Source organism: Hyperolius riggenbachi, chromosome 5 (assembly GCF_040937935.1).
Source record: "Hyperolius riggenbachi isolate aHypRig1 chromosome 5, aHypRig1.pri, whole genome shotgun sequence".
Taxonomy (NCBI): Eukaryota; Metazoa; Chordata; class Amphibia; order Anura; family Hyperoliidae; genus Hyperolius; species Hyperolius riggenbachi.
Genome location: NC_090650.1, coordinates 422,943,436 through 422,959,467, shown reverse-complemented (window position 1 = coordinate 422,959,467; position 16,032 = coordinate 422,943,436). Strand labels below are relative to the sequence as shown.

The following is a 16,032-nucleotide window of genomic DNA, read 5'->3' as shown; positions in this document are numbered from 1 at the left end:
CAGAAAATTACGCAATGTGGGCAACATTTCAGCAGAAAATTACGCAATGTGGGCAACATTTCAGCAGAAAATAACGCAGTGGGCAACATTTAAACAGAAAATAACGCAGTGGGCAACATTTAAACAGAAAATAACGCAGTGGGCAACATTTCAGCAGAAAATAACGCAGTGGGCAACATTTCAACAGAAAATAACGCAATGGGCAACATTTCAGCAGAAAATAACGCAATGTGGGCAGCATTTCAACAGAAAATAACGCGGTGGGCAACATTTAAACAGAAAATAACGCAGTGGGCAACATTTCAGCAGAAAATAACGCGATGTGGGCAGCATTTCAGCAGAAAATAATGCAGTGGGCAACATTTCACCTGCAAAAAAAGGAATTTACTCACCTGACAGAAGTCCCCTCTCCCACCGGCCTCTGGCGCGCAGCTCTCCCGGAGATATTGCTCCTGCATATCTCCTGCGCTGAATGCAATAGCAGGGCTACAGGAAGATGGCGCCTGAAGCCCTGTACTGGAGACACAAATAGTCTCCAGTACAGAGCTTCGGATGCCATCTTCCCGTAGCCCTGCTCTGCTTACCGGAAGACTGGAGCGGGGCTGCAGGCTATGAATTAGCACTTTGTCTATTAGACGCCGCGGCCAGTTCATGCAATTGGACGGGACATAGCGCAGCAGCGATGGCGTGCCAGCAGATTCGGCTACGCGTGGCGGGTCTGGCACTCGTGCTATCCTCACATAACATGCAGTTTGTCCCCCCAAAAGATGTAACCAGGCAACAGAATGTCTCTCGAATAAAAAATAGAATCTGTATGGAGAACACCAAGGATAGTACGGAGCAGCCCCCCCCCAGTAAGAGGCGCCCATGGTACATGCCATACCTGCACCCTTGTAGATACACCTCTGTCTACTATGTCACTACAACAAGAAAAACTAGTATAGAATTCCTGGTCACAGCATGTACTTTCAGGGCCCGTTCACACTTAAAAAGCGCAAAACCATAGCAGGTGATTTTACTGTGATTAGCGCGGTAAACTCACTGTACACTTCTGCGATTCCCAACGATCGCGATCAGCGCTTATAAAAGCACTGGATCGCGAATGCTCGAGAATCGTGGCAAAATGCTGAAGGTAAACGGTTTTGCAATTGTCATTAATTGGGAAACGCCCGCGATCAGCGGCAATCGTGGCAGTGAGATCACTGCCATTAGGTTTCTATTGTGCTAGCGCTTTAAAAAGCGATAGCACTTTGGAATTACCCGCTAATCGCCCTAGTGAGTACAGGCCCTCAGGTTTTGTCTGGCAAAGCCTGCTGGGATTTGTAGTTCCTTGACAGAGGATAATGACTCATTTCCCAGCATGCACTGTCATGCTTTGCCACGTACCGCGCTGACAAATGTCATCAATGAATGAGAAGCAGATTAAAAGTATTCAAGGTTTTCCCCTTAATCACCTGTAATGTGTTTACACAGCGCAATGAAATATTCTAAATGTATAATTACCAGCATGCCTTCCGCCGGCTCTGAGCGAATAATCCCAGTGTTCCTCTGTTGCCATAGCAGGTATAATTAATTATAATTATTGAAATTATTCTGAGCGGCAGTAGAAGCATGAGTGTGAAAAATAAGCTTTAGCTTAAATGGGTCTGTATGTTCAGGGAGGAACTGGGGCAGATCTGTTCAGGCCTACAGCCTCATACACACATACAATTTTGATAGGATATGAGCTTATCTACACAATCTGTTCACAGTGTTCAAAATCTGTTGCCCTGTATACTACACACAGGTGATAAAATTGGTCATTATTGGCCAAACAGAATTGGATGTGTGTATGCACCCTAATGTTCGACTTAACCCCAATTTGATTCGATCAATCGATTGTGTGCGACAATCAATAGAATTTTTTTTTTATTCGACATTGGCCTCACTTCTGATAGCTATGTGAGGTAAATATTTTTTTGTAGGTAGAATACCTCATGCGGTATTTTCCTCTTTTTTTTTTTTTCTTTTTTTTAAGCAATTCTGAAAGATTTTTTTTTAAAAAACGCCCTCACGCAATTGCTCAATCGCTTGCCAAAGCGATTTTGTGAGCTTTTGTGTTTTTCCTATTCCTTCCATTGAGGCAAATCACCTCAAAAATGGCCCAAGCACCGCTTTTCAAAGCAGATCGCAAACAAACTGCTCTGATATGAATTCTCTCATAGAGAATCATTGCACAAGAACTTTCCGGGGTGAGTTTGAAAATCGCCCACGCTTAAAATTTTACAAAAACGCCTATAATGGGAACAAGGCCTAAAACAGCAATAGAAACTCCACTAAAAACTGCAAAACGCATACAAATTGACTTTACCTCCAGGTACATGCAGGTCTTAAATGGATCGGTAAATTATGTGCTAACATGCCCTCTAATTTCCATGAGAATAGCCATTTTCAGTAAAATTAATGCATATTACTTCATGCATTACCTCATAGTTTACCTTATGAGGTAAAACCTGACTAAAACCTACCAAAATTGCTAAATGTCATTACCTCATGAGGTAAATTACCTCACATGAGGTAATTTGTTTGATTACCCTACCAGAATTGAGGTCTGGCCTCAATTCTGGTAGGGTTATCAAACAAATTACCTCATGTAACATTTAGCAATTCTGGTAGGTTTTAGTCATGTTTTACCTCATGAGGTAAATTATGAGGTAATTTATGAGGTAATTTACCTAAAATAGCTATTCTCACGGAAATTAGGGGGCGCGTTAGCACATAATTTACCGATCAGTTTAAAGGAGAACTGTAGTGAGAGGGATATGGAGGCTGCCATATTTATTTCCTTTTAAGCAATACCAGTTGCCTGGCAGCCCTGATGGTCTATTCGCCTAAAGAAGTGTCTGAATCACACCAGAAACCAGCATGCAGCTAATCTTGTCATATCTGTCTAAATTTGTCAGAAACACCTGGGGCCTGATTCACAAAGCGGTGATAACTCAGTTATCACGCCTAAAAGACTTTAGGCGTGATAACCTTTGCACTAGCAAAGTTATCACCGCTTTGTGCTCTAACTCGCGCGAAGCTCCAGCGCGCAAAGTCCCATAGGGCTTAATGGGCACTTCGCGCGAAGCACGGTGCGCGGCAAAACTTTGCGCGCGGGAGTTCGCGCGAATTCCTTCAGATCACGCCTAAACTAAGTTTAGGCGTGATAAAGGGCTTTTCACAGGCGTGCAAAGTGTTTGCACCGCTTTGTGAATCAGGCCCCTGATCTGCTGCATGCTTGTTCAGGGCCTATGGCTGAAAGTATTGGAGGCAGAGGATTAGCTGAATAGCCAGGCAACTGGTATTGCTTAAAAGGAAATAAATATGGCAGCCTCCATACACCTCTCACTACAGTTCTCCTTAAAGACCTGCCTGTACCTGGAGGTAAAGTCAATTTGTATGCATTTTGCAGTTTCTAGTGGAGTTCCTATTCAGGCTGTGTAATAGAAAAGAATAGTAGAAATAAAACTCCAAATATTTACTGGATTTTTAAAAAAATGTTTTATAAGGGATGCCTATAAATATACTTTTTATAGGTTGCTACATAATCAAATACACCTTCCCCCCTTCCAAAGACTATCCTAACTTATGGAAGACAATTAAAGACTACTATTATTTATTTACTGCATGCTAACCGCTGAAATACCTCATGTTTTACCTCACTTTATGCATTTACCTCATGTTTTACCTCACTTTATGCATTTACCTCATGTTCAGAAATGGAGAAAAAAATCTTTCAGAATTGCTAAAAAAAAAAAAAAAAAAAAAAAAAAAAGAGGAACATACCCCAAGAGGTATTTTACCTACAAAAAATATTTACCTCACATAGCTACCTGAATTGAGGTAATTGTCTTGATTCTCAATTAAAATCAAATCAATTTTGACAGAAATTGAATGGTGTGTGGTGGGTTGTACGAAAGTCATTTGACTTAATACATTTTAAGCTTAGATTCAAGAGTAAAGAATTTGTCAAAGTGACACATTAGATAGAATGCATTTCTTCAAGATAATAAATGTAGCGTTGTTGATAAAAATAAACGAGGAACATATTTGGTAATGTAAGGTAAATGTTCTAAGGTTGTTTGCGTTGTGGCACAGAGCACACCATACACATTTATAAATAAAAATGTGTATAATATTACATCTAAGTTATATCTTTTATTTGATCGTTTTTGTTGTGATTGTGTCAAAATCGAACATATCTGTGTGGTACATTTGTTAGTAAAGTATAAACTTTCATTTGAGAGAGAAAAAAACATTGAAATTGTGGAATTAAAAAAAAAAATTAAAATTGTAATGTGTGTGGGTACTATTTGTCTTCCAACGAGAGAAATCGCCGCTGGGAGACTTGGGCGCAGGATACAGCCGGTATATGGCTTACCCTGCTCCTGCACAAGTCCCGGCGGCAGTGATTACTATTCCCCCTCCAGGTCCACGTGGATGGTGCGAGTGATGTAATTCAGCTTCCAGATATTGCTATTACAGTGTTTTAAAAGTAACTTCAGCGCCGTCTTCTGACGACATCGAAGTTACTCACTGTGCGCCGCTATAGCTGTAATTCCTAATACGGTCTATGGTGGCGCCGGCTGCGCCTAAATCTCCTGCGCTGGATTGAACATGCTCGTTCCAGGGCCCCTGTGCAAATATTTGACCCTATTCCATAAATGAACATAGTAGGCTGACCACTTTATTTTTTATTAACCCATTCGCAGCTTCAAATCAAATTTTTCGTTTGAAAGCTGCTGTGCAACATCAACCTCTGCCGGCAAATCTCGTTTGGCTGCCGCCTGCCTAGTGCAGCCAAACAAGCGGGCGGCAGGGAGCAGTTATACTTACCTGTTCCGGGCGGCTTCTTCTCTTTCTCCACCGTGAACTTCCAGCAGGTCTTCCGAGTCCCAATTACATCCGATCACGTGACACATGATCTGGATCCAGGAGAACGTGTCAGCGGTACAGCACCCCCGGTGGTGGAAGAAGGGTGATGGAAGGACGATATAATGCTGACATGATCTCCTGGTTCCAGATCACATGTGTTATTTCCCACAATGCAATGAGGTTCACAGGAAACTGCCAGGACCATGGTCATGACATCACACTGTGGGAGGGGTTTAACCACAATATCAGCCATACAGACCCCCCCAATTATCTATTTCAAAAAAGAAAAAGATTTCTCATGGGAAAGGGGGTATCGGCTACTGATTGGGATAAAGTTCAATCCTTGGTTACAGTTCCTCGTTAAACTAAAATGCAGCATTAGAAAAAAATCCCCCGTGCAGCTTATTTCTTCCCTCCGTCCTCTCTGTGACTCATCCGACTAATGAAATTAAAATGATTTTGTAAGAAGAACCAGCATCATTTTATTACTCTATAACACAATCTGTGTAATGCGGTTTAGGAGTAAAAGTTCAATTAGATGTTATCATTTTGTCCCCGAAGAGAAAGCACGTGTGGTTATAAATGATTTTTGTGATTTGGCGGCTTTCCATCAACGAGAACAGAAAAAAGTCCATTATTCTAACCTGTCCTCCGGAAACATCTCAGCCTAGCAGATGGGAGAGATCAAAGCACTGGGAGAGGTCTTTCTGCACAGGCACCACACAAGACTAGGATAATTCCCTTGTAAAGAAGTCATTCTGTCTCCCCTCACAGTCCCAGGAACACACACATAGGCGGTTTGGTACAACAGTAAAACCGAAATGTGCCTTCTTAAAGGACAACTGTAGCGAGAGGTATATGGGGGTGCCATATGTATTTCCTTTTAAGCAATACCATTTGCCTGGCTGTCCTTCTAAACCTCTCACATCTGACAAGATTAGCTGCATGCTTATTTCTGGTGTGATCCAAACTCTACTGCAGCCAAATAGATCAGCAAGGCTGCCAGGCAACTGGTATAGTTTAGGTTTAGGAACAGGTTTAAGAAGAGGTTGAGGCAGACAGAAGACATGAGGGACCAGGGTTAGGAAGAGGTTGAGGCAGACAGAAGGCATGAGTGACCAGGGTTAGGAAGAGGTTGAGGCAGGTAGAAAGCATGAGTGGCCAGGTTTAGGAAGAGGTTGAGGCAGACAGAAGACATGAGGGACCAGGGTTAGGAAGAGGTTGAGGCAGACAGAAGACATGAGGGACCAGGGTTAGGAAGAGGTCGAGGCAGGTAGAAGGCATGAGTGGCCAGGTTTAGGAAGAGGTGGAGGCAGACAGAAGACATGAGGGACCAGGGTTAGGAAGAGGTTGAGGCAGACAGAAGACATGAGGGACCAGGGTTAGGAAGAGGTTGAGGCAGACAGAAGACATGAGTGACCAGGGTTAGGAAGAGGTTGAGGCAGGTAGAAGGCATGAGTGGCCAGGTTTAGGAAGAGGTGGAGGCAGACAGAAGACATGAGGGACCAGGGTTAGGAAGAGGTTGAGGCAGACAGAAGACATGAGTGACCAGGGTTAGGAAGAGGTTGAGGCAGGTAGAAGGCATGAGTGGCCAGGTTTAGGAAGAGGTGGAGGCAGACAGAAGACATGAGGGACCAGGGTTAGGAAGAGGTTGAGGCAGACAGAAGACATGAGTAACCAGGGTTAGGAAGAGGTTGAGGCAGGTAGAAGGCATGAGTGGCCAGGGTTAGGAAGAGGTTGAGGCAGACAGAAGACATGAGTGACCAGGGTTAGGAAGAGGTTGAGGCAGGTAGAAGGCATGAGTGGCCAGGCTTAGGAAGAGGAGGAGGCAGACAGAAGACACGAGTGGCCAGGTTTAGGAAGAGATTAAGGCAGACAGAAGACACGAGTGGCCAGGTTTTGTAAGAGATTGAGGCAGACAGAAGACACGAGTGGCCAGGCTTTGTAAGAGGTTGAGGCAGGCAGAAGAGGACACGAGTGGCCATTTTTAGTAAGGGGTTGAGGCAGGTGGCAAACAAAAGTGGGTTAGACAAAAAGCAGACAAGGGTGGTCATTGAAGTCTATGAAGAATCTGAGACAGGCAGCAGACAAGAGTGGGCAGAAAGGTAGCATAAATACAGTGGGCAGGTTCAGGAGGTGGAGGTAGGCAGAAGTCAAGGGTAGTCAGGCAGGTGGCAGACAAGAATGGTCAGGTTCAGGAAGGGGTGGAGGCAGGCAGAAGACAGGGGTGGCCAGGTAGGTGGCATACAAAAGTGGTCAGGTTAAGGAAGAGGTAGAGGTAGGCAGAAGACACACCGGTGGTCAGGAAGGTGGCAGACAAGAGTAGTCAGGTTCAGGAGGGGGTGGAGGCAGGCAGCAGAGAATGGTGGTCAGGCAAGAGTGGTCAGGTTCAAGAAGGGGTGGAGGCAGGCAGAAGACACGGGTGGCCAGGCAGGTGGCAGACAAGAGTGGTCGGGTTCAGGAAGGGGTGGAGGCAGGCAGAAGACAGGGGTGGCCAGGCAGGTGGCATACAAAAGTGGTCAGGTTAAGGAAGAGGTAGAGGTAGGCAGAAGACACACCGGTGGTCAGGAAGGTGGCAGACAAGAGTAGTCAGGTTCAGGAGGGGGCATCAGAGAAGGGTGGTCAGGCAAGTTGCAGGCAAGAGTGGTCAGGTTCAAGAAGGGGTGGAGGCAGGCAGAAGACACGGGTTGTCAGGCAGGTGGCAGACAAGAGTGGTCGGGTTCAGGAAGAGGTGGAGGCAGGCAACAGACAAGGGTGGTCACTGGTCAGGCTTAGGACGGTGTGGAGGTAGGCAGAAGACATGGGTGGTCAGGCAGGTGGGAGACAAGAGTGGTCATATTCAGGGAGAGGTGGAGACAGGCAGCACATGAGGGTGGTCCAGTTCAGGCAAATGGGCAGCATATTTGGAGAACAGGGCAGGCTCAGGCAACACACATCAGTAACAAAATTTCAGCAATTTGCCAAATTGCCATTGTTTACATAAACCTTTCTGCCACCCATTGCTCACAGTTCTGTAAATAGTTATTCTTTTCCTGATAGAGCATTAGCAATACAAGGTCCTGAATCCCTCCCACATCACTTCCAATCTATTAAGCCGACCACTGAATGGAGTGTGTGGTAATTAATGAATAAGAGCTCTGAACAGTCATAAATATTCATATTTTCATTTGAAAAGCTCTATTTGGAGATGGTTGATGTATTATTAAGAATATATTCAATCAAAACAGAACGCTAAGCCCAGTCCTCGAGGCTAGCAAAAGTAGTACATTCTTAACTCCTGTTCACCCCCCATTACTTATTTATGCTTGAAGTGAAAATTGAATCTTGTTGCATACCTAGCACAGTGGCTAAAGGGTTAGCACCTGCTTGTAGCTCTACAACCCCAGCTATGGCACTATCCACATGGAGTTTGTATGTTTTCTCTCCAACCCAGTGTGCGTTATCTCTGGGTATTCTGGTGCTCTCCTATATTTATTTGTGACCAAGAATTAAACTTCATCCCAATCAGTAGCTGATTCCTCCTTTCCCATGAGAAATCTATTTCTTTTCACAACCGGATCATCAGGAGGCTCTGTATGGCTGATATTGTGGTGAAACCCCTCCCACAGTGTGATGTCAGGACCATGGTCCTGACAGTTTCCTGTCTGTGAACCTCATTGCGTCGTAGGAAATAATAGCCGTTTACAGCTGGGTCCAACTGCCAGAAAATCAAGCAGCATTCCACTGACATCACCTGCCAGCAGTAAAAATGTCAACATGTGATAAATGTCAGAATGTAAATCAGGGAGAGGAAAGCTTTTACAATGTGCAAACACTGACTAAATCATTTATACATCATTATTGTAAAATAAAGCATTTTTTTTATTATTTTCACTGGAGTTCCTCTTTAACTGGAATCTCATCATTGGAATCTCAGATTAATGGGGTAAGGGGAATATTTGATATGTGTGTTGCATTACCGGTGGCTTTATTCTGGGGACTGTTTGTTTAGCGCGGTGTTAGGTGGGCAGATGAAGGTGAGAAAAAAAAAACCTTCCAGACAGTTTGACAATGGGCTGAATCCCCTGTGGCCGTCTACCTGAAAATACTAATTAATCCTAACAAGCTGAGAATCTCTGGCTGCGTCACCTGCTGAACATGTTGCCCACAGCTGCTCCTCCAAGGAAAGGGATTCGCTATTTATAGGAGTCCCCTGATTCAGAGACAGCCAGTAATATTCAGCCGCATGCGTCAGAATGATGGATCTGCCACTCAGGGGAGTGACTATGCGGAATGAGGTGTTATTGAAGGGGAGGGCTCTTTATCATTCTGACGCTTTGCCTACTAGTTTTACTAACAAAAAAAAAAAAAAGAAGGGGGTTGATTCACAAAACTTTTCTCATGAGATATCTCTCCTTAAGGGCCTGAGCCCACTAATGCAGTTGTGCGCAGTTGTGTCCGCTTTTCAGCAACACATCAATGTTACAGATGCTGAAAAGCGGGCACAACTGCGCACGACTGCGTTAGTGGGCTCAGGCCCTAATTGTTTTTCACTTAATCTTTTTCAAGCACCTAACAACCAAAAATGACTAAAACTAAGGCAAGAAAAGTAACCTGAAAGTTAATCTAATCAATAACTTTTCTGAGTAATTTTGCTTGCTCTGAATATGCTGAAAAATTATTTTATGAATTATATGAAAGAGAAGTAAGGAGAGCTAAATCATGAGATAAGTTTTGTGAATCAACCCCAATGCCTTTAGTTTGAGGAACTGTAGTGAATATTATATATATATATATATATATATATATATATATTTTTTTTTTTTTTTTTTAATTACAATGTTAATTTCTAAATTATTTAGTCTGTGTTTGCCCACTGCAATTCCCCCCCCCCCCCCCCAGTTTACATTCTGAAATGTATCATAGGTGACCACATCCTTACTCCTGTCAGGTGCATCACAGTGGAGTGTTTGTTTACTGAGAGTTCTGAAGCCAGTACAAATAGGGCTAGGTGCACATTTGGCCATTATGTTGCATTCCCTGAAACAGCGGGTACACAACGGAACAGAAAAGGGGTTCCGCACGTTATATTGGATACAGTGAAGCTTACAGTCTATGAAAAGTATGCTTCACGTCTACTGTAAGCGTGTGATTTGCGATGCCGTAAAATACCGTAAAGCACCTGCCGCACTGTGAATGTCGCATAGTTATTGCAGTGCAGCAAGCCACATTACAAAGCGGCTGTTACACCGCACCACTGTGAACTTAGCCTTATGCCTGGTCTCCCAGAATGCTCTGGGAGCCTAGGCTGTGACGTCACTGGGAGGGGCAGGGTTACATCCCAATATACAGCAATATTTCCCAGGATGTATTTCTGATCCTGAAACCAGGAAAATTACAGAAAAAAATTAGTGACAAATGTCAGAATGTAAATCAGGGAGAGGAAAGATTTTACAATGGGCAAACACTGACTAAATCGTTTATAAATAATTACTGTAAAAATTAAGCACTTTTATTCATTATGTGATTTTCACTACAGGTCCTCTAAGATTTTGCTTCTCCGCAAAGGACTATTACAGAGAGATGTCACAAACACTGAGACAGAAGTGTCATTCCTACAGCACTGTCACAATCTGGATATCTTGTTTCAGGACCGGGCATTTCACAAGTAAAATGAGCCCCGCAGTGGGCGCCCCTCAACCTCTACTGACCCAGCAACCTGCGATGCTGTCCATGAGTAGAGATGGCCCGAACAGTTCACCGGTGAGCAGTACTCTGCGAACATCCGCTGTTGGCATTCGTGGCGAACAACGAACATTTGTTGCGTTCGATATGCCCCCCCCCCGTACATTATCATTGAGCTAAACTTTGACCCCTTATCTCACAGTCAGCAGACACATGGAAGCCAATCAGCTAGCACCCCCTCCTGGACCCCCCCAGCCCCTATCAAAAAGCAGTTGCAGTGGCCATATTGGATTTATTCTCTGCTGGCTGCTGACTGTTAGTGAGAGCAGGGTCAGACTTGCTGCAGATAGGTAGGGAAAGCATTAGCTAGGACTGTGTTGTTCCTCACTAGCTGGGAAAGCACCCCAAACAGCCCTTTTGGAGGGCTAGCACATCGGTCTCCTGTGGTTTTTTTGTGTGTGACACTCCACAGCCCACTGACACCCAGAGCTGTGTGCACACTACTGCTGGTGCCTCATTAAGTTGCAGGCACAGAACCACTTCAGTGCATTATTATTTCACTGTATTCTGATAGTACTATTGCATTTCTCTGTGTGAGACACTCCACAGTCCACTGACACCCAGAGCTGTGCATAATGTGATTTCTGACCTTTAGGGATTAAAACCAGACTGCGTAAACTTCGTAATTTTTGGTGGGACTTTTGGCATGGATCCCCCTCCGGCATGCCACAGTCCAGGTGTTAGACCCCTTGAAACAATTTTTTTCCCCCTAAACTCAGTGTACCCATGGTACAACACCCAAAATAAATATCAGCTTCATTGAAGCACTCCCATGTTTGGGTTTAATTTGCATCATTGTTTGAATATTCCTTTATTTCTAAACCTATACAATAAAATGCAAGTGTCGCTGCATCCGTCCGTGTGTCAGTGCTTTTTAGCACTGCGCATGTGCAGGGACAGACGCAGAGACACTGCCGAGAGCCGGGGGAGGACGGGGTCGGCGTGTGTGCGCACGGCATGCGTGCAGGCGGCATGTGTGCGCATGCGCGGCGGGCAGCGAAGTAAAGACAGACCTAGCCCGTTTTTAAAACGAGCTAAGGTCACTAGTTTATTCATATTTGTCTTACATGCACAAAATATGTACAAAATTAAAAAAAATCTCCTCTCTTATCTTCTCATTTTTCACAAGGTGCTGTAATCCATGTAGGTACCAAACATAAAACATTCATAGACCTCATCCACTATACAACAATAATAATAAAAAAAATAATCCATTCTCCCATTTACTTCCAGTGACCATCCATCTACCCAACTACCAATGCCTTCTAATTGGGCCAAACACTCCCCTCCTCTATCAGACTCACCTCAACATTCCTCCACTCTCCCCCCTCCCCAGGAACAGGGACCCAAAGAGCTCTTCCCTGAGTTTTCAGCATTTTCAGTCTGTGTCCGACCATATATAGTGGCTACATCTCATATCGCTCCTCAGTCTCATATAGCCTCAGTAGCCGGGAGAGCAAAAGATTCGGAAGGGCAAATGTACTACACTCAGGAGCTTCTTTTCTCATTGGTATGGTCTAAGTGGACCAGGTATCTCAACCAGGAGACGTCCCCACCGGCACTCGATCAGGCCCACAAGAGCTGGCCATAACAGAGCCACCAACCCCGATAGGCAAGAACAGGAGTCAGTGAGCACCATCCTTGCCCGTCTCACTACGGAAGGGCATATGAAACAGTGACATACCAATTGAAACAACGTTTTCATCACTTTTGTGGCCAGAAACAGTCTTTGTAGGTTTTAAAATTCGCCTGCCCATTGAAGTCTATGGCGGTTCGCCTGATTCGCCTGTTCACAAACATTTGCAGAAGTTTGCGTTTGCCGTTCGCAAATGGAAAATTCTGTGTTTGCGACATCTCTATCCATGAGCTGATTATTAAGGACCGGCAAATCTCAGCAAAAAAGATAGCCCAGATATGTGACATCTCATGAAAGCATGTTGGGTTTATCACCACTATCCTACACATGCGCAAGCTGCCAGTCAAGTAGGTGCCAAAAGGTTTTAACAGTGATCAGAAGAAGGAACTAGGGAAGAATCCAAAGTTGTTTTTGCCCATTTTGAAGCTGCACAGGATTTTTGGCTAGGCTAGTGGCTGAGGATAAAACATGGCTCCACATGTATGATCCTGAAACCAAGGAACAGTTAAAGGAATGGCCCACAGTGGGTGGTTGTGGCCGAAGGAGTTGCGCACCCAGAAATCAGCCAAAAAATTCATGGTGTCAATTTTCCGGGACAAAGACAGAATTCTATTGGTGGACTACATTTCTAAGGGCTTTAGTATCACTGGACAGTATTATTCTAATGTTCTGGACCTGCTGTAGGAGGCAAATAATATGAAATGCCATGGAAAGCTGACCAAAGGGATCCTTTATTTTTGAAGGACAATGTACTTGTGCACATGGCCAACGTTATGACTACCAAATTGAACAACCTGGGTTTCCATTGGTCCACCCAGGCCCAGATTTACATCACATGAGCCTATAGGCACAGATGTCCTAGCACCCTAGACTTCACTCCCCATTAACCTACAAACCCCGGCGGCACTGCAAGTGTGCTGGCTGGCCCAGCTGTCACTCCTCCTTTACTTCCCTTGCCTGTCATAGGTACCCTCAATATTAAGTAGCAAGTAGTGCCCTGAGCCCCTGACTGAAGAGAGATCTTGTCAGTGGAGTGCCATGAGCTGGGTGAGTAACCTCACATTTACACTCTCATCAGCACTCTGCACAGGGAAGGAGGGAGGGAGACACTCAGGGAGGGGAGTTGGCCGCCTTTCCATCATCAGGCGCCTATAGGCACGTGCCTACAGTGCTTTATGGTAAATCCAGCTCTGGGTCCACCAACCCCCACTCACCCGATTTGGCCACTTCGAACTATTATCTCTTCCCAACCTTGAAGGAAGACCTGAAAAGAGAACATTTTTAGAATATTTCTGATGTCAAATGCTGCTGAGAGCTGCGTTGAGGCCCAACCAAAGTAGTTTTATTTGATGTACTAAGTATCAGTCTCAGGGGGGGAATATGTTGAATAAGGGCCGGTTCACAAGGGTGATTGCAGGACATTTACTGCCGGTTGCATCGCTTGTCGTTAAAACGATGCCCATTCAAGTGCACGATCAGCACCTGTACTGTCGTTTAGGCTAAAGTCGTGTTCTGATCTTGAGGTTACCCCTTGTTTCAGCTGTCCTTGGATGCAACATGCTGCTTCTAGGGTTGCTTACCGCCACGTCTCCATGTCCCCCTGTGGGGTGAAGCACACCAAAAGCCACTGGAAGCTCCCGAAAAAGGGTGGTGCATTCATGTGGGCACTGGAGAAAGTCGCTCCCGGGATATTTAAAAAATAAAATGACCAATATTTCACTATTTTAGTAATATTTCGCAAACCTCTAACCTCTCCCCCCCCCCCCCCCGCAAAATATTTACACCTTACCAGGGCCAGATTTGGACATTTTACCACCCAAGGCCCACTGTCACCAACCCTGCCCTTGGAGGGGGCACAGAATAGGATGGGGGGAGCACAGGTCCAGTGCACCACTGCTCACCCCTGTGGAAGCAGGGTGGTCATGGGCTGGGTTTTTTACTGCTGTGGTTTAAATTATTGGAATGTATCTGCCTTTGTGTGCCTACCTGCTGCCCACCCCTTGCTTCTTGGTGCCCTAGGCCATGGCCTTTGAGGCCTTTCCTCAAATCCAGTCATCCACCTAACCATCACCTATTCTCACATGAGCCATCCACCTACCAATGCCTATTCCTAACCGCCCCCATGCTGAAACAGTACAATATCCATGCCTAATCCTATCCTACACTCACACAAACTGGCCATCTATTTATGACCAACTCTAACTGCCCCACCTCTCCGCCAGTATTTGCCAATATTCATGCCTAACTTTAAGCCTAAACCTCCCCCTTACTGATGCCAAACCCTAACAAATTCCCCCCCCCCCCCCCCAGGATTCAATTTCCGCCGATATCTGAGACACCTTTGGAACCGAAGCCCAAATTACCCCTGGAACGCTGGCATAGCCGCAATTAACATCTATGGGGCAACCATTTTACCACAGCACCTCTGGTGGCCAAATATCCTGCTTCAGCATTCTTTTTTTTGTATTCTCTGTCTCCTGCTGTGGAGTGGTCGGGGTGGGGCACTGTGTAGAAAGGAGGTTATGAAGATGGGCCACCCCATGGTCCTTAGCCCCTCTGTGCAGTTGCTTGGATAGCACCCCCAGTACTTACAACCAGGGTGGGATTTACCATCAGGCACTGTAGGCACGTGCCTACAGGCGCCTGATGATGAAATGGCGGCTCACTCCCCTACCCGAGCCCCTCCCTCCTTCCCTGCACAGAGTCCAGATAAGAGTGTAAATGAGAGGTTACACAGCCGGCTCTCAGTGTTCCACTGATGAGATCTCCCTTTAGTCAGGGGCACCTCTAGCTTCTTAATACTGAGGTTCCTCTAGCTACCTAATACTTAGGGGCACCTCTAGCTTCTTAATACTGAGGTTCCACTAGCTACTTAATACTTGAGAACTTTGGATGGGGCCCCCTCCTCCTGTACACTGAATAGGGACGGTTTACAAATCTTTGGCTACAAAACTTTGCATGATTCCTTATCAGTGGCTGAGCAGAAGCAGTCATTAAAACAATCGTGCAGAGAGCAGAAAGCTTTTTCTCTCCTTGCCCTTCCTTATCAGTCTCTCAGGACAGGGCCCCTGTGGCTTCTGGGCCCCCCTGCACTGCATCCCTTGCAGGGTCTATTGTTATGCCACTGCCTGAGAGCACATCTAGCTACATAATATTGAGGGTACTTCTGGCTACCTAATACTAAAGGGGCCCATACACTGGTCGATTTCAGCCATCGATCGATCGATTCTATAGAATTGATTGATCAATCAGAAATCGATTCTATCAAATCCCCCATTCAATCTGTTTGTGTCCGATTTCAATCAATTTGATCTAACTGATAAGATGGAAGATCTATGGCCCATAGAGTTGCATTGGATCTAATGGTCCAATAATGCATTTAGATCAATTTCCAATAGATTTAATTCTGAAATCTAATGGAAATCTGTTCCTAGTGTGTGGCACACATCAGATAGATTCCTGTCAGATTAGACTTTACAGGCGTTAGAGTTGGGCCGAATGGTTCGCCTGCGAACGGTTCCATGCGAACTTCAGTGGTTCGCGTTCGCGTCTCGCAGGCGAACTTTTGCGGAAGTTTGGTTCGCCCCATAATGCACCATGAGGGTCAACTTTGACCCTCTACATCACAGTCAGCAGGCCCAGTGTAGCCAATTAGGCTACACTAGCCCCTGGAGCCACTCCCCCCTAATAAAAGGCAGGCAGCGGCGGCCATTACGCTCACTCGTGTGCCTGCGTTAGTGAGAGTAGGGCGAGCTGCTGCAGACTGTCTCTCA

General features: G+C 45.3%; 1 protein-coding gene across 1 annotated transcript in view; it reads left to right on the top strand.

Annotated features, from left to right (window-relative positions):
* The window catches only part of DNAAF11 (dynein axonemal assembly factor 11), a 122,792-nt gene extending 112,095 nt beyond the window's left edge, over positions 1 to 10,697 (top strand). The window contains exon 12 of the mRNA XM_068238038.1: positions 10,418 to 10,697. Within this exon, the coding sequence (XP_068094139.1) occupies positions 10,418 to 10,550 (133 nt within the window). The 3' untranslated portion in view covers positions 10,551 to 10,697. The remainder of the gene's footprint in view (positions 1 to 10,417) is intronic.
* Positions 10,698 to 16,032: the final 5,335 nt, after the last annotated feature.